This window comes from Pongo abelii, chromosome 12 (genome assembly GCF_028885655.2).
Source record: "Pongo abelii isolate AG06213 chromosome 12, NHGRI_mPonAbe1-v2.0_pri, whole genome shotgun sequence".
NCBI lineage: Eukaryota > Metazoa > Chordata > Mammalia > Primates > Hominidae > Pongo > Pongo abelii.
In genome coordinates, this window is record NC_071997.2 from 26887341 (window position 1) to 26902775 (window position 15435).

At 47.6% G+C, this 15435-nt stretch overlaps 1 protein-coding gene across 6 annotated transcripts in view; it reads left to right on the forward strand.

The window, feature by feature from the left end:
* Nucleotides 1-15127, forward strand: part of VWA3B (von Willebrand factor A domain containing 3B) — a 224625-nt gene extending 209498 nt beyond the window's left edge. For 2 of the 6 annotated variants that reach the window (XR_008522064.1, XR_008522065.1), the window contains 6 exons: nucleotides 103-227; nucleotides 2318-2455; nucleotides 5866-5966; nucleotides 14004-14217; nucleotides 14384-14625; nucleotides 15060-15127. Coding sequence is in view for 3 of the 6 variants with exons in the window: in XM_024242354.2 (XP_024098122.2) it covers nucleotides 103-227; nucleotides 2318-2455; nucleotides 5866-5966; nucleotides 14004-14217; nucleotides 14384-14533 (728 nt within the window). In the remaining 3 variants the exon portion in view is untranslated. Of the gene's footprint in view, nucleotides 1-102; nucleotides 228-2317; nucleotides 2456-5865; nucleotides 5967-14003; nucleotides 14218-14383 lie in introns of all 6 variants that reach the window. The other 4 variants (XM_024242354.2, XM_054547229.1, XR_008522066.1 and 1 more) reach the window with 3 other exon arrangements.
* The last annotated feature ends 308 nt before the right edge of the window (nucleotides 15128-15435 follow it).

A 15435-nucleotide genomic window follows, 5' to 3' on the forward strand; every position in this document is an offset into this window, starting at 1 on the left:
AGGCAAAGTGTTAAAACTCAGCATGGCCAGAAAGATGGCACAAGCCTAAGGGAAGGGATGTTATTTGTCATTATATTTTATGTTTTCTTTGATTCCTTCCAGGGGTTGTGAAGAAGTGTGTGAGCCGCACCCAAGCACTGGTGGGCTTCAGTTACGGAGACACCAAGGTCGTGTCCACCTCCTTCATCATGCCTGTGGGGGGCGCCATGCCCTGCCCGCTGCTCCAGGTACCCAGTCCCTGATGTGTTCTGGGGCCCCTTTTCACCATCCACAGAGTTTTGAATAACAGAGAACGCCAAGGCCACTCTTTGGCCCTTTGCTGAACCTACACGGGCTCCTGCAGGGAGGGTGTGTTTGGGCAGGAAGAACAATGGCCCCTGTTCTGGGACCTGTCGCCTGGAGATTTCTTTGCTCGTGACCCTGACCTGCCGACTCCCTGTTATGTAGCTCAGGGCTGCACAGACTTGTTTGCATTGCACCTTGAGGTCCTTGTCCCTTTACAAGACAATAGAGTTTGAGGGAAGGACATTGCTGTAGCTGCCAGTACCGTGGACACTTTTAACTGCAAAAGATTCTATTCTACTCCTATTCTATTCTATTCTATTCTATTCTATTCTATTCTATTCTATTCTATTCTATTCTATTCTATTCTATTCTATTCTATTCCTATTCTATCCCATCCCATCCCATCTCATTCCATTCTATTCTATTCTATTACATAATAACAAGGGCAGAGGCAGCATTTTCCTTAGCAGTGTAATCAGCTGATGTCAGACGGTGATACCGTAATGCACAGTTAGCTCAAATGTGCATTCCACAGATGTGTTACCAGAGGAAAGGCCATGAGTGTCAGTTGTCCAGGTCCTTGGTGTTTTGAACAAAGAATTGAACAATATGCACAAATAAAGTAACAAAGGAACAGAACACAGGAACGAAGCAGCGAAAGCAGGGATTTATTAAAGTGAGAAAGCACTCCACAGGGTGGGAATGGGCCCGAGCAAGAGGCTCAAGGGCGCCATTACAAAGATTTCTGGGTTTTAAGTAATCCTTTTGAGGTTCCTATGGACTACCCCTTATCTGGATGAAGGATTTGGTCTGTGGCTAATTAAAGGCTGAGGTGAATTAGCACCATATGCAGAAGAAGCGATGGCCCCTGCTTGGCCTGTGGCCAATCCAAAGCACACTCCCTTTCCCTCTGAGCCGGGGTGGAAAGGGAGGGTTGCAGGGAGACTGGCCTTTGATCCTTTGCTATCTGGCGTCAGGAGATGGGGTTTTTCCTTTTGGTTTAGCTTTAGGAAGTTTGCAGTGATTGGCCTTAGGTTCCCTGCCTCAGACCCAGATGTTTTCCCTTTGATTTAACTTTAGGAAATTATCACAAATTGGCCCCAGATTCCCTGCCCCCTAGACCTTGGTGCTTTCCCTGCCCCCAGACCTTGGTGCTTTCCCTGGCCCCAGACCCTGGTTCTTCCCTTGATTCAGCCTTAGAAAGTCAGCACGAATTGACCTTAAGTTCCCTGACTCCAGACCCTGTTCTCCTGCCTCAGTTGGGCCAGACTAATGTGTTCTCATCTGCTCACAAACTCATAAAAGCTGTGCCATGTCTGGCTCATCCTCTTGCCACGTTCCTAATTCCAGCTCCAAGGCCCGGGATTAGAGGGAAATCCTTGCAGAGCACCCTGCTGCTGCCTTGCCCAGTGTGAGCCCGGAGGAGAAGCGCTGGAGGAGGAATTGGAGAATTCATCCTTGGGCCTCTGTTGCTGCTTCCTAGTCAGAGCGCTGGAACACAACAGTGCTCTTGTACCCTGACGATGCAGAAGGGCCCGCAGCCTCTGCATGTCCCTCCACAAGATCCTTTTTCTCCTGCAAATTCTCCATTTGCGACTTTTACCCTTGGATTCTGGGTGTGTGCTTTGGAGCAACAATAAACAAACCTCTCCCTTTCTACATCTTGGTGACAGCCCTTCTGGCAGATGAGGACACTGTTTATCTTTGCATGACAAACAGCCCAGGTTCTTTCAACTAGTCTCTTTAGGGTGTGGTTTCCAGAACCCTCACAGTCTTGCTGGCAGACCCTTGGTCCTTGTCAGTTGGTGAAGTCCTACCAAAATGGGGCTTCCCAAACTGATCACAAAATTCCAGATGTGGCCCAATGAGCCCAGAGAATCTTAGAACTCTTTCTTAACTGAGAAAAAAAGCATGTATTTGAATTTTAGCATCAGTACTTGCCAATTGCCTTGGCGTATTTTAAAACTTGCTTATGTTAACATTGTCTGTACAATCCATAAGCAAAATATTTGCTCTATGTTCTCCTCTGCAGGTTGGAGATTATGTGTTTGCCAAAATTGCGATACCCAAAGGATTTGACTTCTATGTCCCTGCCATTGTCATAGCACTTCCCAATAAGCATGTGGCCACAGAAAAATTCTACACGGTTTTGAAGTGTAACAACCGGAGAGTAAGTAGATTTTCATTTAGAAAAGGACTTTCTCCTGGGCAATGCCAAGCTGTATCCTGGCACTGCCAGGCTTCTTGATGAATGGTTTCCCTGGCTGCATCTGCTGCCCTGCTCTCCACTCCCTGTGTTTTGGCTTCTGCCCACCGTGCCACACAGACCCTGCCCTCACTGAGGAGACCATGGCCTCTGCTGCAGTTCTTTGGCTCCCACTGCTGAACCATGCTTTGCATTTGACGGACTGGCAGGTTCACTCTAGGGTCTTGGAGCACCACTCTCTCTGGCTCTCTGTCTTCCTGATCCTCGTCCTTGTCCTCCTCCTCCCCCTCCTCAGACTGCGCCTCCTTTGAGGTCCCCTGCCGGCCCTGCAGACTTGGTCACCTCCTGGGCCCCCCCTAGTGCTGTCCTCCTCTGCCTCCTCCTGGTGTCTTTTGGTGTGAGCCTCCATCTCTGGACGGAAGTGCCAGCCCCGCTCCTGCCCTGAGCTCCAACCCTGTGCTTCTAGCTGGGTCCTCCTGGAGCACTCCCTCAGAGTGAGCACAGGCATCTCAGACTCCACAAGCCAGTGCACCCCCTTTCCCCAAGTGCCTCCTTCTCCTCTGTGTCCCCTGTACTGGGGTGCAACTACCTGGTTCCCCATCTCCTACTTACCTAGGAACCACCTCCAGAGTTGGCAGAAGTTGGGAGACATAAGGGTGGACAGGCACAAAGTGGAGTAGAGTGAAAAGAACACAGGCTTTACAGTTAAAAACCCTGTGTTTAGGCCTGGTGCGGTGGCTCACACCTGTAATCCCAGCACTTTGGGAGGCCGAGGCGGGCAGATCACGAGGTCAGGAGATTGAGACTATCCTGGCTAACACGGTGAAACCCCATCTCTACTAAAAATACAAAAAATGAGCCGGGCATGGTGGCGGGCGCCTGTAGTCCCGGCTACTTGGGAGGCTGAGGCAGGAGAATGGCCTGAACCTGGGAGGCAAAGCTTGCAGTGAGCCGAGATCGCGCCACTGCACTCCAGCCTGGGCGACAGAGCGAGACTCTGTCTCAAAAAACAACAACAACAACAACAAAAAACCCTGTGTTTGAATTATATGAACATTCACTCTGCTCTTTATTGGTTGTCTGACTTGAGCAGGTTGCTTCACCCCCTGAGACTCAGTTTGGTCACATATAAAATGAATACTTTACATATCTCTATCTGTATTTATCTATGTATACCCTACAGGGTGATTGTGAGGCTTGAAGAAAAGACATGTAAAAGATGTAAAAGATCTGTGTGTCTGACAGGTAGGTGTTAGGTAACAGTAGTGATGATGTGGCTGCAGAGGTTGGCAGCATCACTCAGATCCCTTCCCTCAACACTCCCCAGTGCCAGCGAGTGGGAATGACTCGGTTAACTGTATCACCTCTAGATTGATTTGCTCATTGGACGGATGTTTGTTAAGGGTCTGTATTGTCTGTTGGATCGTTTGTCTTTTTTATTGACTAGGGGAGGTCTTCTCTGTCTTCTGGGTAGTAATTCTTGGTAATGTATGCAGCCAATAGTTTTCCCCGGTCTGTTGCTTGTCTTTTAACTTTGGAATCTTTGTTGACAGAGAAGCATTAAATTTTAATATGGTCAAATTTATCCCTCTTCTCTTTCTGCCCTTTCTATGTTTGTTTAAGAAATCCTTCCTTAATTATATATTTCTCTATGTAATTTTTCTAAAAGTTTTAGAAGAATTCTTTATCAGTTTACAAAACTGATGATGTCGTTTGCCTGATTGACGTCTCCCGCCTCCTCTCAACCCACACACATGCTTCGAGTCACCCTCAGGGAGTATCCCCCCCAGGACCCCGGTGTGGCCCCAGCCCGCTGCATGAGCTTGACCTCCAGCCAGGTGGAAGACTCACTGCTTCCTGAATGTGGTGGGCTTTTTCAAGTCCCAGGCTTTTGCCTCTTCCTGGACTGCCCTCCCCATCTCCTTTCCCCCAAACTCCCGTCACCCTAAAGACTCTGCCTGATTGTGACTTCCTGCAGGCCCTCAGGTCCCTCCTGTCCACTACACTGCCCTTGCCAAACTGGCTTCCTCACCAACCTCTCAACCCTTGAAGGCAGAGACCACGTCTGTTCACCTTTGTCCCTCCCAGCACAGCCCCTGATGAAGAGAAGGGTCTCACAATTGTTTTTTAAATTACTTGAATGAACGACATTCCTAATGGAAAATGACATTGTTTTGATGGACGACTTAACATGCCTGGAAAACAGACCCACAAGTGAACTAGATTGGTGAGCAAAAAGCCAGGTAACAGTGGCTCTTTCTTAGGACCTTACTATGTGCCATGCATTCCAATCAAAGCGCTTTACGCAGAGTGGACCCTTGGATCCTCAGAACACCATGAGATAGAGACTATTATTATATTGATTTCCAGAAAAGGAATTGAAGCAAGAGGTTAAAGCACACACCTGGTGTGTTGAGCAGGTATTTGAACACAGACAATCTGGCTCCATGGCCTACCCTCTAAACTACTGTGCCCAGCTGCCTAGAATACAGAATAAAAATATCCAGTGCATCCTTGACTGTGGCATGAGGTAGTTCCATCAGGGAGAGGGGCATGGGAAATGAAATTTAGGGTTAAGTGCAAAGGAGAAAGACCATCAGAGCCAGCAGCGACTGGAGCATGGTATCCAACCCAACAAGGCCAGCAGAGAAGGAGGTGTCTGCTCATCACCCCCAGAAAAAAAACCCTTGGAGAAAAATGGAGTTTCCTGAAGCTGTCTAGATAGCCGTAGAGAAGCATCTGAAAGGGCAGAGCACGGGGAAGCCTTCCCCTTCCTGGCGTGTGGGACCGTTCTGGGGATATCAACTGTGAAAGGGAGGGATGTTTTAAGAGATGTCCCCAGGCATGCCCTAGGGTGTGGGGAGAGATGAGGCAGTTGGCCCAGGACCCCTGAGGGGAAGCCGCAGAGCCCAAGAAAGGACCTTGGAATTTAACCTACAGGACATGGGGCCCTGGAGGTTAGAGTGGCATGGCCAGGGGGAAGGATACTGGAGACAGTTCTGTTAGGGACTTGGGGAGACCCAAAGAGGCTGAAGGTGGGGCAGTTAGCAAAAGTGGTGGCCAAAGGCTGAAATAAAGATAGGAAGGTGTGTGTGTGTGTGTGCGTGTGTGTGTGTGTGTGTGTGTATCTCTTACATGGGTACAGTTGGCAATTGATCCAGAATATGGAGAAATGACAGAGAGGACTCAATGATGACTTTTATTCAGCAAATAATTATCAAGTGAGGCTCTGAATTTAAACTACTCTTTTAAGTGTCACCCTGAATAGGATAATGACTAGAAGCTATTATAATGGGTTGAGCTAGAATAAAATTGTATCTGAATTGTGGACATTTCTGATTTAAGTTGAGTGAATTCTGTTGGTATTATTACAGGAATTTTGCCCTCGGAGTGCACTTATTAAGATCAGCCAAAACAAGTATGCACTCTCTTGCTCTCATATAAAGTCACTCCCAATTCCTGAGGATCCGGAAGTGTAAGTGTACTCAACTTTTATCTCTTGAATATTAATTTATATCCTTGCACCTTTGATCTGTTTTTGAGATGAGATCCATGACCTCTAAATACTAGGGAAGCAAAGCAGAGATGGAGAATGTCCTACTTAAAATGTAGCTCTGTGTTTATTATCCCTTCAACGTCACACCTTTCACCTGCTATTTATTCATCCATCTGGTTCTAATCTCAAATTCAACATTATTTGACCCTTCAGAAAAGCATTCATGAATATGTCATGAATATGCAGGGATCGTTCCCCTTTTATTTGTAAAGATTGAAGGCCTTCTAATTAAGTTGCATTTGGGTCCAGTCACCTACCTACCTACCTCTCCCCTTGCTGGGAGGTGGGAGCGAGGGGCTGGCCCTGGCCTGCCTGTAGCCAGGTCAGGGTGTTGCAGGGGCGGTGGCTTCCAGGGGCTGCAGTGGAGTGAACACATTTTCACCTGAGGTAGTAGGATGGCTAAGAGCTGTAAGGTAGACTAAAGCCAAGGCAAAAGGAAAGGGGGAGGCCTGCAGAGCAAACACGAACCCAAGTCCATGGGGCCAACGAGGGACATCAAAATTGGGCTCATGGAGCCATGACCTTGGAGTCAAGGCCATACAAAAAGAGATGAAGGTGGATGTTGAGCAAGTGTTGGGGAAAAGAACCCAGGAAACATCTTCCAGTTTCTCTTAAAGCTTGCAGGCTGTCTTTGGGTGCTAACCTTCATTCTCCCAATGGCCTTACCTTCTACTTCGTCAAAGAACCATCAGACATCTTCTCCCTCCACTTCTGATCTCCCACCTCTGGGCTTATGGAAGTCTCTGCCTTTGCCCCTGATGTCAAAGAATCAGTGTCCTTCCTTTCACCCCAGGCTGATCTGTCCACTGGGCTCCAGAGGCCCATCCTCCGCTGCCTCGGGTCCTGGATCCATCAGTGATCCCTGGATTCTTCTCACCTCTCTCCTTAGCTCCTCTTCACTGAGCCCTTCACCTCAGCAAGTACACAGGTTGGCCTCCTGTTCACACACACACAGCACCCACAAACACACACACTCCTAAATAAATACCATTCCCTTGGTTCCGCAGTGTGATCCAGCACGCTCCCTGCCCTTCACTGCCCGTCTCCATGCATCATCAGATAGACTCAACGTCCCCACTCTCCTGTTCACTCCTGAGCCTTGGGTATAGGTGTCCACCCTTACCCCTCCAAGAAGCTGCTTCCACAGAGGCCACACGGGACCTCTCACGAGCCTGAACCAGTGAGCTCCGCCCTCACTGACTGAACCTGCTCCAGCAGTCGCTTTGGACGCCACCAGCCACTCCCTTCTGCCCTAAACCCTCCTCTTGAGGCTCATTGCCCCTCTACCTCTCTGGGTTTTCTCCCTGCCTGACTTCACTGCCACCCACTGCCTCCATGACCCCCTTTGCACTAAGGACCCCATGTCTCCTTCTCCAACCCAGGCTGCTCTTCTGTGCTTGTGTGTCACAGTCTGACTCTAAGAGTGGGCCTGGAGGTAGGTTTTTCTGAAAGCCCCCAGCTGGTTGCAAGGTGCAGCTATGATGGGTAACTATAGGGGGAAGAGCATTGGAACAAAGATTGGGTTTATGTCCCAGCCCTGCCCTCATTAGTTTTGTGGTTGCTCATTGACCCTGTGCTCATCTGCAGGATTACGGTGATGTGAAGATTGGGGATGGTCATTGTCTGGCAGGTGTTCAGCACATTGTGGGAAGGGCATTATTTCCAACCACCCCCTGGATATTTCCACCTGAGTGTACAGAATCTCAAAAATTCAGCACATCTAAAATTGAAATCACAGTTCCCCACAAACTTGCTCCCATCTCGGGCTTCCCCATCTCAGTTCACCCTTTTACCCACAAGTCACGGAGCTGTCCAGCCAGAAATCTGGTGGTCATCTTTGGCTGCTGCTTGTCCTTCACCTACCATACCCCCTTGGTCTCCAGGTTACAGGCATCCTAACTGGCCAGGAGCTCTCATGTCCTCCAGCCTCCTCCTGCCACTGTCCCAGTCACTCACCATAAGGGCTGAGCAGAATCAAATTCCTCACATGCAAATCTGCCTGTGTCCCTTCCCCACTTAAAAATCCTTCAGAGCCCCATCCCCATCACCCCTTCTTATCACAGTTGGTCTGGCCCAGACCTGCCTGTCTTGCCTCACTTGTCCCTAGCCACTCCCAGCTAACCCACCAATGCCTTCTGCATGCTAACCACACTAAGCTACATGTAGGTTTTGCCCACACCATGCTTTCTCAGGTCTCTGTGACTTCACCAGATTAAGTATTCTCCCTGGACAGCTATTCCTTGCCCTCAGCCACCTGAGGAACTCCAAGACTGAGCTCAAACGTCAACACCACCATGTGATGTCCCAGCACCCTAGCCCTCTCAGGTAGTGAGGTGGCCCCACGGCAACCCGTAGAGGTTTCTGTTAAAGAAAATTTCCTTTGCATTGGACACTGTAGGCAGAAGTCCTTGAAGGTAGGGGACAGGTTCTATCTGCCTCTGAATCCCAGTTGCCAGCGTCCAGCTCACAGAATGCCCCCAATGACTATTTGAAGAACAAATAAATATATACAGACACATGCTAGCAGATGCCCAGCAATGCTCCTCAAGCGGTGTGCAGTTCCACAGAGAACCTTTCCTTAGCTATGATTATCAAAAACGTATGCTACAATTCTCCATTCTTTGTCTAGATGGGTTGATACTTCATTTAAAATAGCAGGACATTTTCTGTTCATCTCAAACTTCTACCCCAACAATGGTCCCTGTGGGTCTTGCTTCTGGTTCCTATGATGTCCAAATTACAGCTCATTATAAAGGAATATGAGCAGATGTATCCAAGTATTACCCATTTTCACCAAACTCAATGTTATCAATCATTACTTTAGAATGAAAATGCAAATCCTTGTATGTTGAGAAAAGCCTTTGTTTTCCATCTTCCCCAGGCCTTATTTAAAGCTCTTCACTGTGAATTATCTACTCTTGCTTCTGGGCTTCACATGGTGGAAGTCTTCATTGACTCTCGAGTCCCCCATTGTAATTTCTACTCTTTTTTGTGTTGGCTGCCTCTGTGGGAGCAAGAGACTGAGTTTAATTCTCATAAGCAGAGGTCACATTCAACCTACTAAGTTCAGAGCTTAACCTGTCTCTGTTTCTATAATAAGGGCTAGCAGAACCAAGTACAAAAATAAAGGCATAGGTCTGATTTTGTGTCTGAGCTGGGATTTCCTTCTGGTAGGTCCTTTCCTCAGGAGCTCTTTCTCACTTACTTTACAAATGTGTTCCTTAGGGAGCATTCATGCCATTATTCCTGTTAGAAATGCTTGTTCCCTGGTGCTGTAAAGAAGTAGCACTTGAACATAAATTTAATTTCCTCAGCAAGGCCATTTTTACTTTCTGCAGAAAGGGTACACTCGCCAGCAGTTTTGCCACGAGAGTACACTGAAAGAAGGAGACAAGGTCATTTATAACCGGATGCGTCCACCCTACTGCTGTGTCCGGTTTCCATTGGCTGGAATGGGACCTCACATTCTGTATTTGTCCCGATTGACTAGCAACTTAGAACTTTTTAAAAGAGGCAAAGGCAGAGGAGAACAAAGGAAGGAGGAAGTAACTTGTGGAATGTAGAGAAAGGTAAAAACACCTTCAAATAAGAAAGAGGAACAGGCTATGACCTAATGCTTGCTTGGACCAGTATAAGCTTGCCAGGGCAAATATTTAGGCTAAACTGTGGGAGCTAAGAACATAAAGTACATTGATTTGTTTATTACTGCTAGCAGATGTTTAAGAATGTTAGCACAGGTCTTTGAATAAATTTTGCTTCTAAGAGAAGTTACTCTTTATTCCTAATTAGATGGGGAGGAAAGTCTTTGAAGAGGAACCTCTACTTTACTTTTTACATTCCAAATGAGGCCATCTAAAAAAATCCTGATGCTTTCTTCACAGGCTATTAAAGACATGTACTGTAGGTTACATCTCCAACAGAACATTATTTGACTAAATTTAATTTTTCAATATTGAATTTACTATAACTATCTGCTTGCAGGGTAAAGCAAGGGATGCCTGGGCCCAAACAGCCTCCATCTTCCCCCCATCCTCCTCTCCTTCCTTCTGGGGGCCTTTCCTCCAGGTCTCTCTTCTGGCTTCTGAGTGAGGACGGTGCACAGTGAAAGGCAGGAAGAAAGGCATTTGGAGGCTGAAGGGCTCAAAACTAACTGAACACAGCAAAAGCTGATGGCACATTTTCATTTTCAACTTAAAATTTGACACCTAAATGATTCTTAGAGACTTTTTTTAAAAAAACAAGATTAGCTTATAAAATATGTTATCAATATTGCTAAATTCCAGATTATTCATTCCTCAAGGAGGGGATGCTGGTATTGCCATATTTGCAAAGTGAAACCAGCGAGGCGGGTGCGGATTTTCTCTTTCCTTTGCAGCATGATGACGGCATTCTCTGACACTCAGCTGAGAGGCGTGTCTTTCAAGACAGTGTGTCCGATGGAGGGAAATGACTGCTCTTCCCTTCCCTTCCCTTCAGAAGCGTGCCTGAGCTTTCTGCTACATTCCATGGCATCAGAGATGTCTTTTCTGAAGGAGAATCGTCCTTATCCTGTCTATAACTTCCTCCATTTGAGAACACACGTGTAGTTTCTCCCATGTGGTCCTTCTCAATAACTACAAGAAGCAGGCAGAACAGGGGGATTTTCCTCCATCTGGCATCCTCTCTCCTTGCCAGGGCAGGGGACTCACAGACCAAGTTCTTCCCTGGCTGCCTCCCCTGGCGTCCCGTTCCCATCAGAGGACTGTGGCCTCTGGCCAGGGCAGGGGGAGGCACCTGGTGGGTCTGATGCTCCAGCTGCTGGTGTTCTCCAGTGGAGAGAGGTGCCTCTAGCAGGCATTACTCCACCCACAGGCTGGGGTTTCAGGCCGCCTGAACTGAATGCACACACCTGGTGCCACTTAACTAGCTAGAACTCTCTCCCAGATGAGCTGGAATCCTTCCTCCCCTCACCCTTAACAGAGCACAGCTTGCTTTTACCTTCAAGACTCCTCCTTAAGAAGACTCTTGTCCGGGGGCGGTGGCTCACGCCTGTAATCCCAGCACTTTGGGAGGCCGAGGTGGGCAGATCATTTGAGGTCAGGAGTTCGAGACCAGCCTGGCCAATATGGTGAAACCTCGCCTCTACTAAAAATACAAAAATTAGATGGACATGGTGGTGGGCACCCTTAATCCCAGCTACTCGGGAGGCTGAGAGAAGAATCACTTAAACCCAGGAGGTAGAGCTTGCCATGAGCCGAGATCACACCACTGCACTCCAGCCTGGGCAACAGAGCGAGACTCTGTCAAAAAAAAAAAAAAAGAAAGAAAAAAGAAAAAGAAAAAAAGAAAAAAAAAAGTCTCTTTAGAAGGAGTATGATTTATTTTTTTAAAAATAGTAACATTCCAAATGTGATATCAGGAAAGCAAAATAGGACTCAGCATTTCCTCTGTGCTCCAGGGAAACGTCAGGCATCTGAAGGAAGCTGTTAGGTTCTGGGGCCCTGGAGGCAAGGCATGTTCTTCTCTTGCTGCTTGAGGGTCATTGTGTGGTCTTGGGGACGTGGCTGTGTATGAGTCGGCAGGAGGAGAGACCCTCCCAGGGCCAGATGGGGTTTGTCTGGATCTCTGGTCAACCCCTGCTCCCCACAATTCCTGTTACACAAAATATTAGCCTCTCATTATCTGTCTTTTGAGCAGTTGAGTAACTTTCCATGAAGCCATTGGATTTGGGAGTATGTCCTAGTGGAAATGATACTGTCCGCAGTGTTGAACACTCCTGCCTTGACCCCCTGTAGTGTTGTGGACTCACATTGTCTCCTGACATCAGTGAAATTAAGTCATTGATTGAAACTTCAAGATTCAGCACTGCCTCTGACATTACATTAGATGAATCACTCCACTTAATCTCGCCTGGTCACTCCTGACGATTTTCTCCTAAGAGGCGTCTGTGCATTTGAAATCATTAAGCCTCTGTATGTCATTAGCTCCCTCCGTCTCCTCTGGTTGGATTAGGAGCTCCATTTCTTATGCTGGAACAAAGCCCTGAAAAACGTACAGTTCAGCAACAAATCCTGTCTGTGAGTATCCTATGTAATTTAGAAGGACACGTGCCGTAGCTTACGTTCAGGAAGCACGTCGTGGTGCCCTAGGACATGGGACAAGGGGACACAAGGAGACACAGAGATTCGCCAGCCTTCAGGGCCAGCAGTAGCAATTCAGATAGCAACAGCCTTTGCTTATCCATTTCTTCATTCTCCACCCCTTCAGTTGTTGAAAGTCTAAGGCCCCCCACTGGGTCTTCATCAAACATCTGCTGGTGCCTGCTCCATGGGTCCTCTTGTTCTTTATGTTCTGAGGCAGCCTTGCTGAGAGAGAGACACTTAGGGCACAATACAAACGAGACCTCAGGAATCCAGCAGGATTACTGACAAGCTGCCAATGCTTTATTCAGCAAAGGGGGTGGGTTCTGACCCCAGGAGGGCATGGAGTGGGCACTCAGCACTTTCTTCCCAGAAGGGGAACCAGCACAGCGCCAGAGTCCTCCAGGCGGGTGGGTAGGCATCTCCCTACCTTGTTCTTTCCATGCTTTTAATGCCTGAAAATCTCTCTACTTCTCACATCCGCTTCTTGTCGCTCCTCTTTCTGAGAGATTATAGCTTAGGGACTGGACTGTAATCATGGATCCTAACTCATGGCAAATAGAGAAAAACCGTGAAAAAGAAACAGAATGTATCAACTTATTCTGCTCTGGAGAGAGGTAGCAATTTGAGGGATAGTTGAGGGTAACCTGATGGGTAAGATTTTAGACTTCACAGAGCAGGGGCGGTAAATGTACCCTTGAAGCATGATTCCTAGAAGTCTCTCAGAACCTGCTATCACAGAACCTATACATCCACACAAGCACTGGCCTCAGATTAAAGATGATTTTGTCTGTGGCCTCCCAGAAAGGCTTTTCCCAATGTCACTGCTATCGCCCAGGCCAATTTTTTAATCTCTCTTGGGAATCTCTCCTGAGTCTTTGAGCCAATCGTTGAAAATTATCATGTGTAGTGAATCTTGATTCTTTCACAAGGGATTTGAATGATGGCATTTTCTATTTGAAAATAGCAAACACTGTCTTTCCACTTTATTGTTTTGTTTTTCCCTGACAATTTCCAAAAGGATCCGAAGCAGTAATAGTCCGAAGTTTTGTGGAGTAAAAACAAAACAAAAAATTATTCGGATTGAAGGCAGGGTGATCAAGATAGCTGATACTGATAATGGGAACAAAATAAGGTTTAACACTAGGCAGTGGGTATCCTTAACTTACCCTAAAGGCCCTGAAAAAAGGTGAGCTCCCAAAACGGTGAGCCATGGAGGCATGGCTGGAATGAGGTCATGGTGTTCCCAAGGTGCCTTCTTTGAAGGACAGCAATTCTGGGTAAATAAGCTTTGTCAGCATATTTTCTAAATAGTAATCTAGCTCTGTGACTTCATAGTCATTCCTAAGTTCAATGTCATTACAAATCATACCATTTTGGACATTTGGAAAAATGTTCCCGATAGTATACCTTGGAGTCATTACAGAAACACAGGGTGTGAAAGAGTATCTCTGATGTACAAGCTCCAGTTCAGGGATGAACTGGGCTGTGATGGGTCCAAGCTCATCTCCCTGGGGCGGACACAGGTCTATGCTGAGGGGTTTCCAGGGGCTTCTGGGCTGGGAGTTGTTCCTTCACTGGCTTGGTCAGGACAGGTCCGTATACTCAAGTTCTCCGTGCCGTGGGAGGCTCCCAGACACCAAAAGGCTCGTGGAAATGAACTGAGTGGACCTAAGCCCAGCCTAAAGCATTGGGTGCACAGCGCTCCAGAGACTCCTTTCCATGGGAAGAGGGACGTGGGCAAGGAGCTGAGAAGCAGCCGTGGGGATGGCTTCGACATCTCTGTAGACCCCGCAGCCATCAAGGCAGGGTAACCCTGATCTCTCTCTGTCTCTAGAGAGGATATGGAGGCGAGAAACTCTGCTTTCCTCTTCCGGCCACTGAAAGAAGCGGACACGCAGGATTCCAGAGAGCCAAGACGAGAGAAGCCCAGGAGGAAAAAGAGGCCCGCCAAGCAGCCGCTCCAGCAGGCGGCGCCCTCCGACTCGGACGGCTCCTCCCACGGCACCAGCTCCCATGGGTCCTGCCGGGGGACACACCCCGAGCCCAAGGTTTGGGTGATGGGGGGGAACACAACATCGCTTATCTCAGGAACACCCTGAAATCCCTTTCAAGAATAGTACACCTAACATCATCCTTCAGATTCTGGGCCTGTTCAGGCTCCAGTGCAGCAAAGACCCTAACATCCTTAAGTAATGCTGAACTCTGCTTCCCCAGACAGCCCACCTCCACTTCCCCGCGGCCGGGCGTCTAGGACTCAGCAGCCACGCCATCATTGCCACACCTCCACCTCGAGCAGCCCTGCCCTGTACTCTCCAAGCCACCCACAGCAGCAAAGGGCTGAGGAGCGTCCCTGAGACACCTTAAGGCCATCTGGTGGCAGCTATGTTTAAGAGACCAGCGTCCTTCCAGGCTGCTCAGACCTCAGCCTTGACACTGAAACTGGCCCCTCCGCGGAGGTAAGGCCGCCCTCCGCGCCGCCTGTGCCTGCCCTGTCTGTAGCAAAGACTCCTCTCCCCTCTATCCCTGCTGCCTCCCCTCCCCGCTTGACGACTTGGTTCTGGCTTTTTCTGACTGTTCTTTATCCTGTTTTCCCCCTGCACTCACAAAATTGTATTCCATCTTCTGGTAGACGCCCCACCCCCAGAAGTTTTAACCTGAAGGATGACTGTTACAGGACTTTCAAATTGTTTAGAAGTCAGCATAGTCAGGATCCAAGCCCGCAATCTTGTTTTAAATTAATTATCACATCTAAATTAGAGATTTTGTCACCCAATATTAGGACTGAAATTCAAACTCAGTAACTTGTCTGAGATCTGCAAGACTGAACATCCCCTACTGTGTTGTTTCCTGACATTTTCATTGAGCCTTTCCTAATTATTTTTGTCTGTAGTCTGTTGTAGGTACTCTAATTGAGCACGAAACCAGAATAAAAACTCTTACATTGGAAACATTTCAAAACCATTGGATTGTTGGATTATTTGTTACCATTTTTCTCTGAACCCATTTTAGCAATGACATATGAAAGTATTCAGTTGTGTTTACTAACTTCAAAAATGAAATTGCTCTATCAAATTTCCTTTTTCTAGTCAGTGAGATCCCTGAGGCTAGATGAAAATAGAGCACAGGTCATCACTGGGGAAAATATTGGAGGCTTTTTGCAAATAGAACAGATAGGGCTGAGTTCTGATACTCTAAAAATTTACAATCTAATTAAAAGTGGCATTCACATTCCTGAAAGCTAGGAGTAGCCAGGATTATGGTGAAGA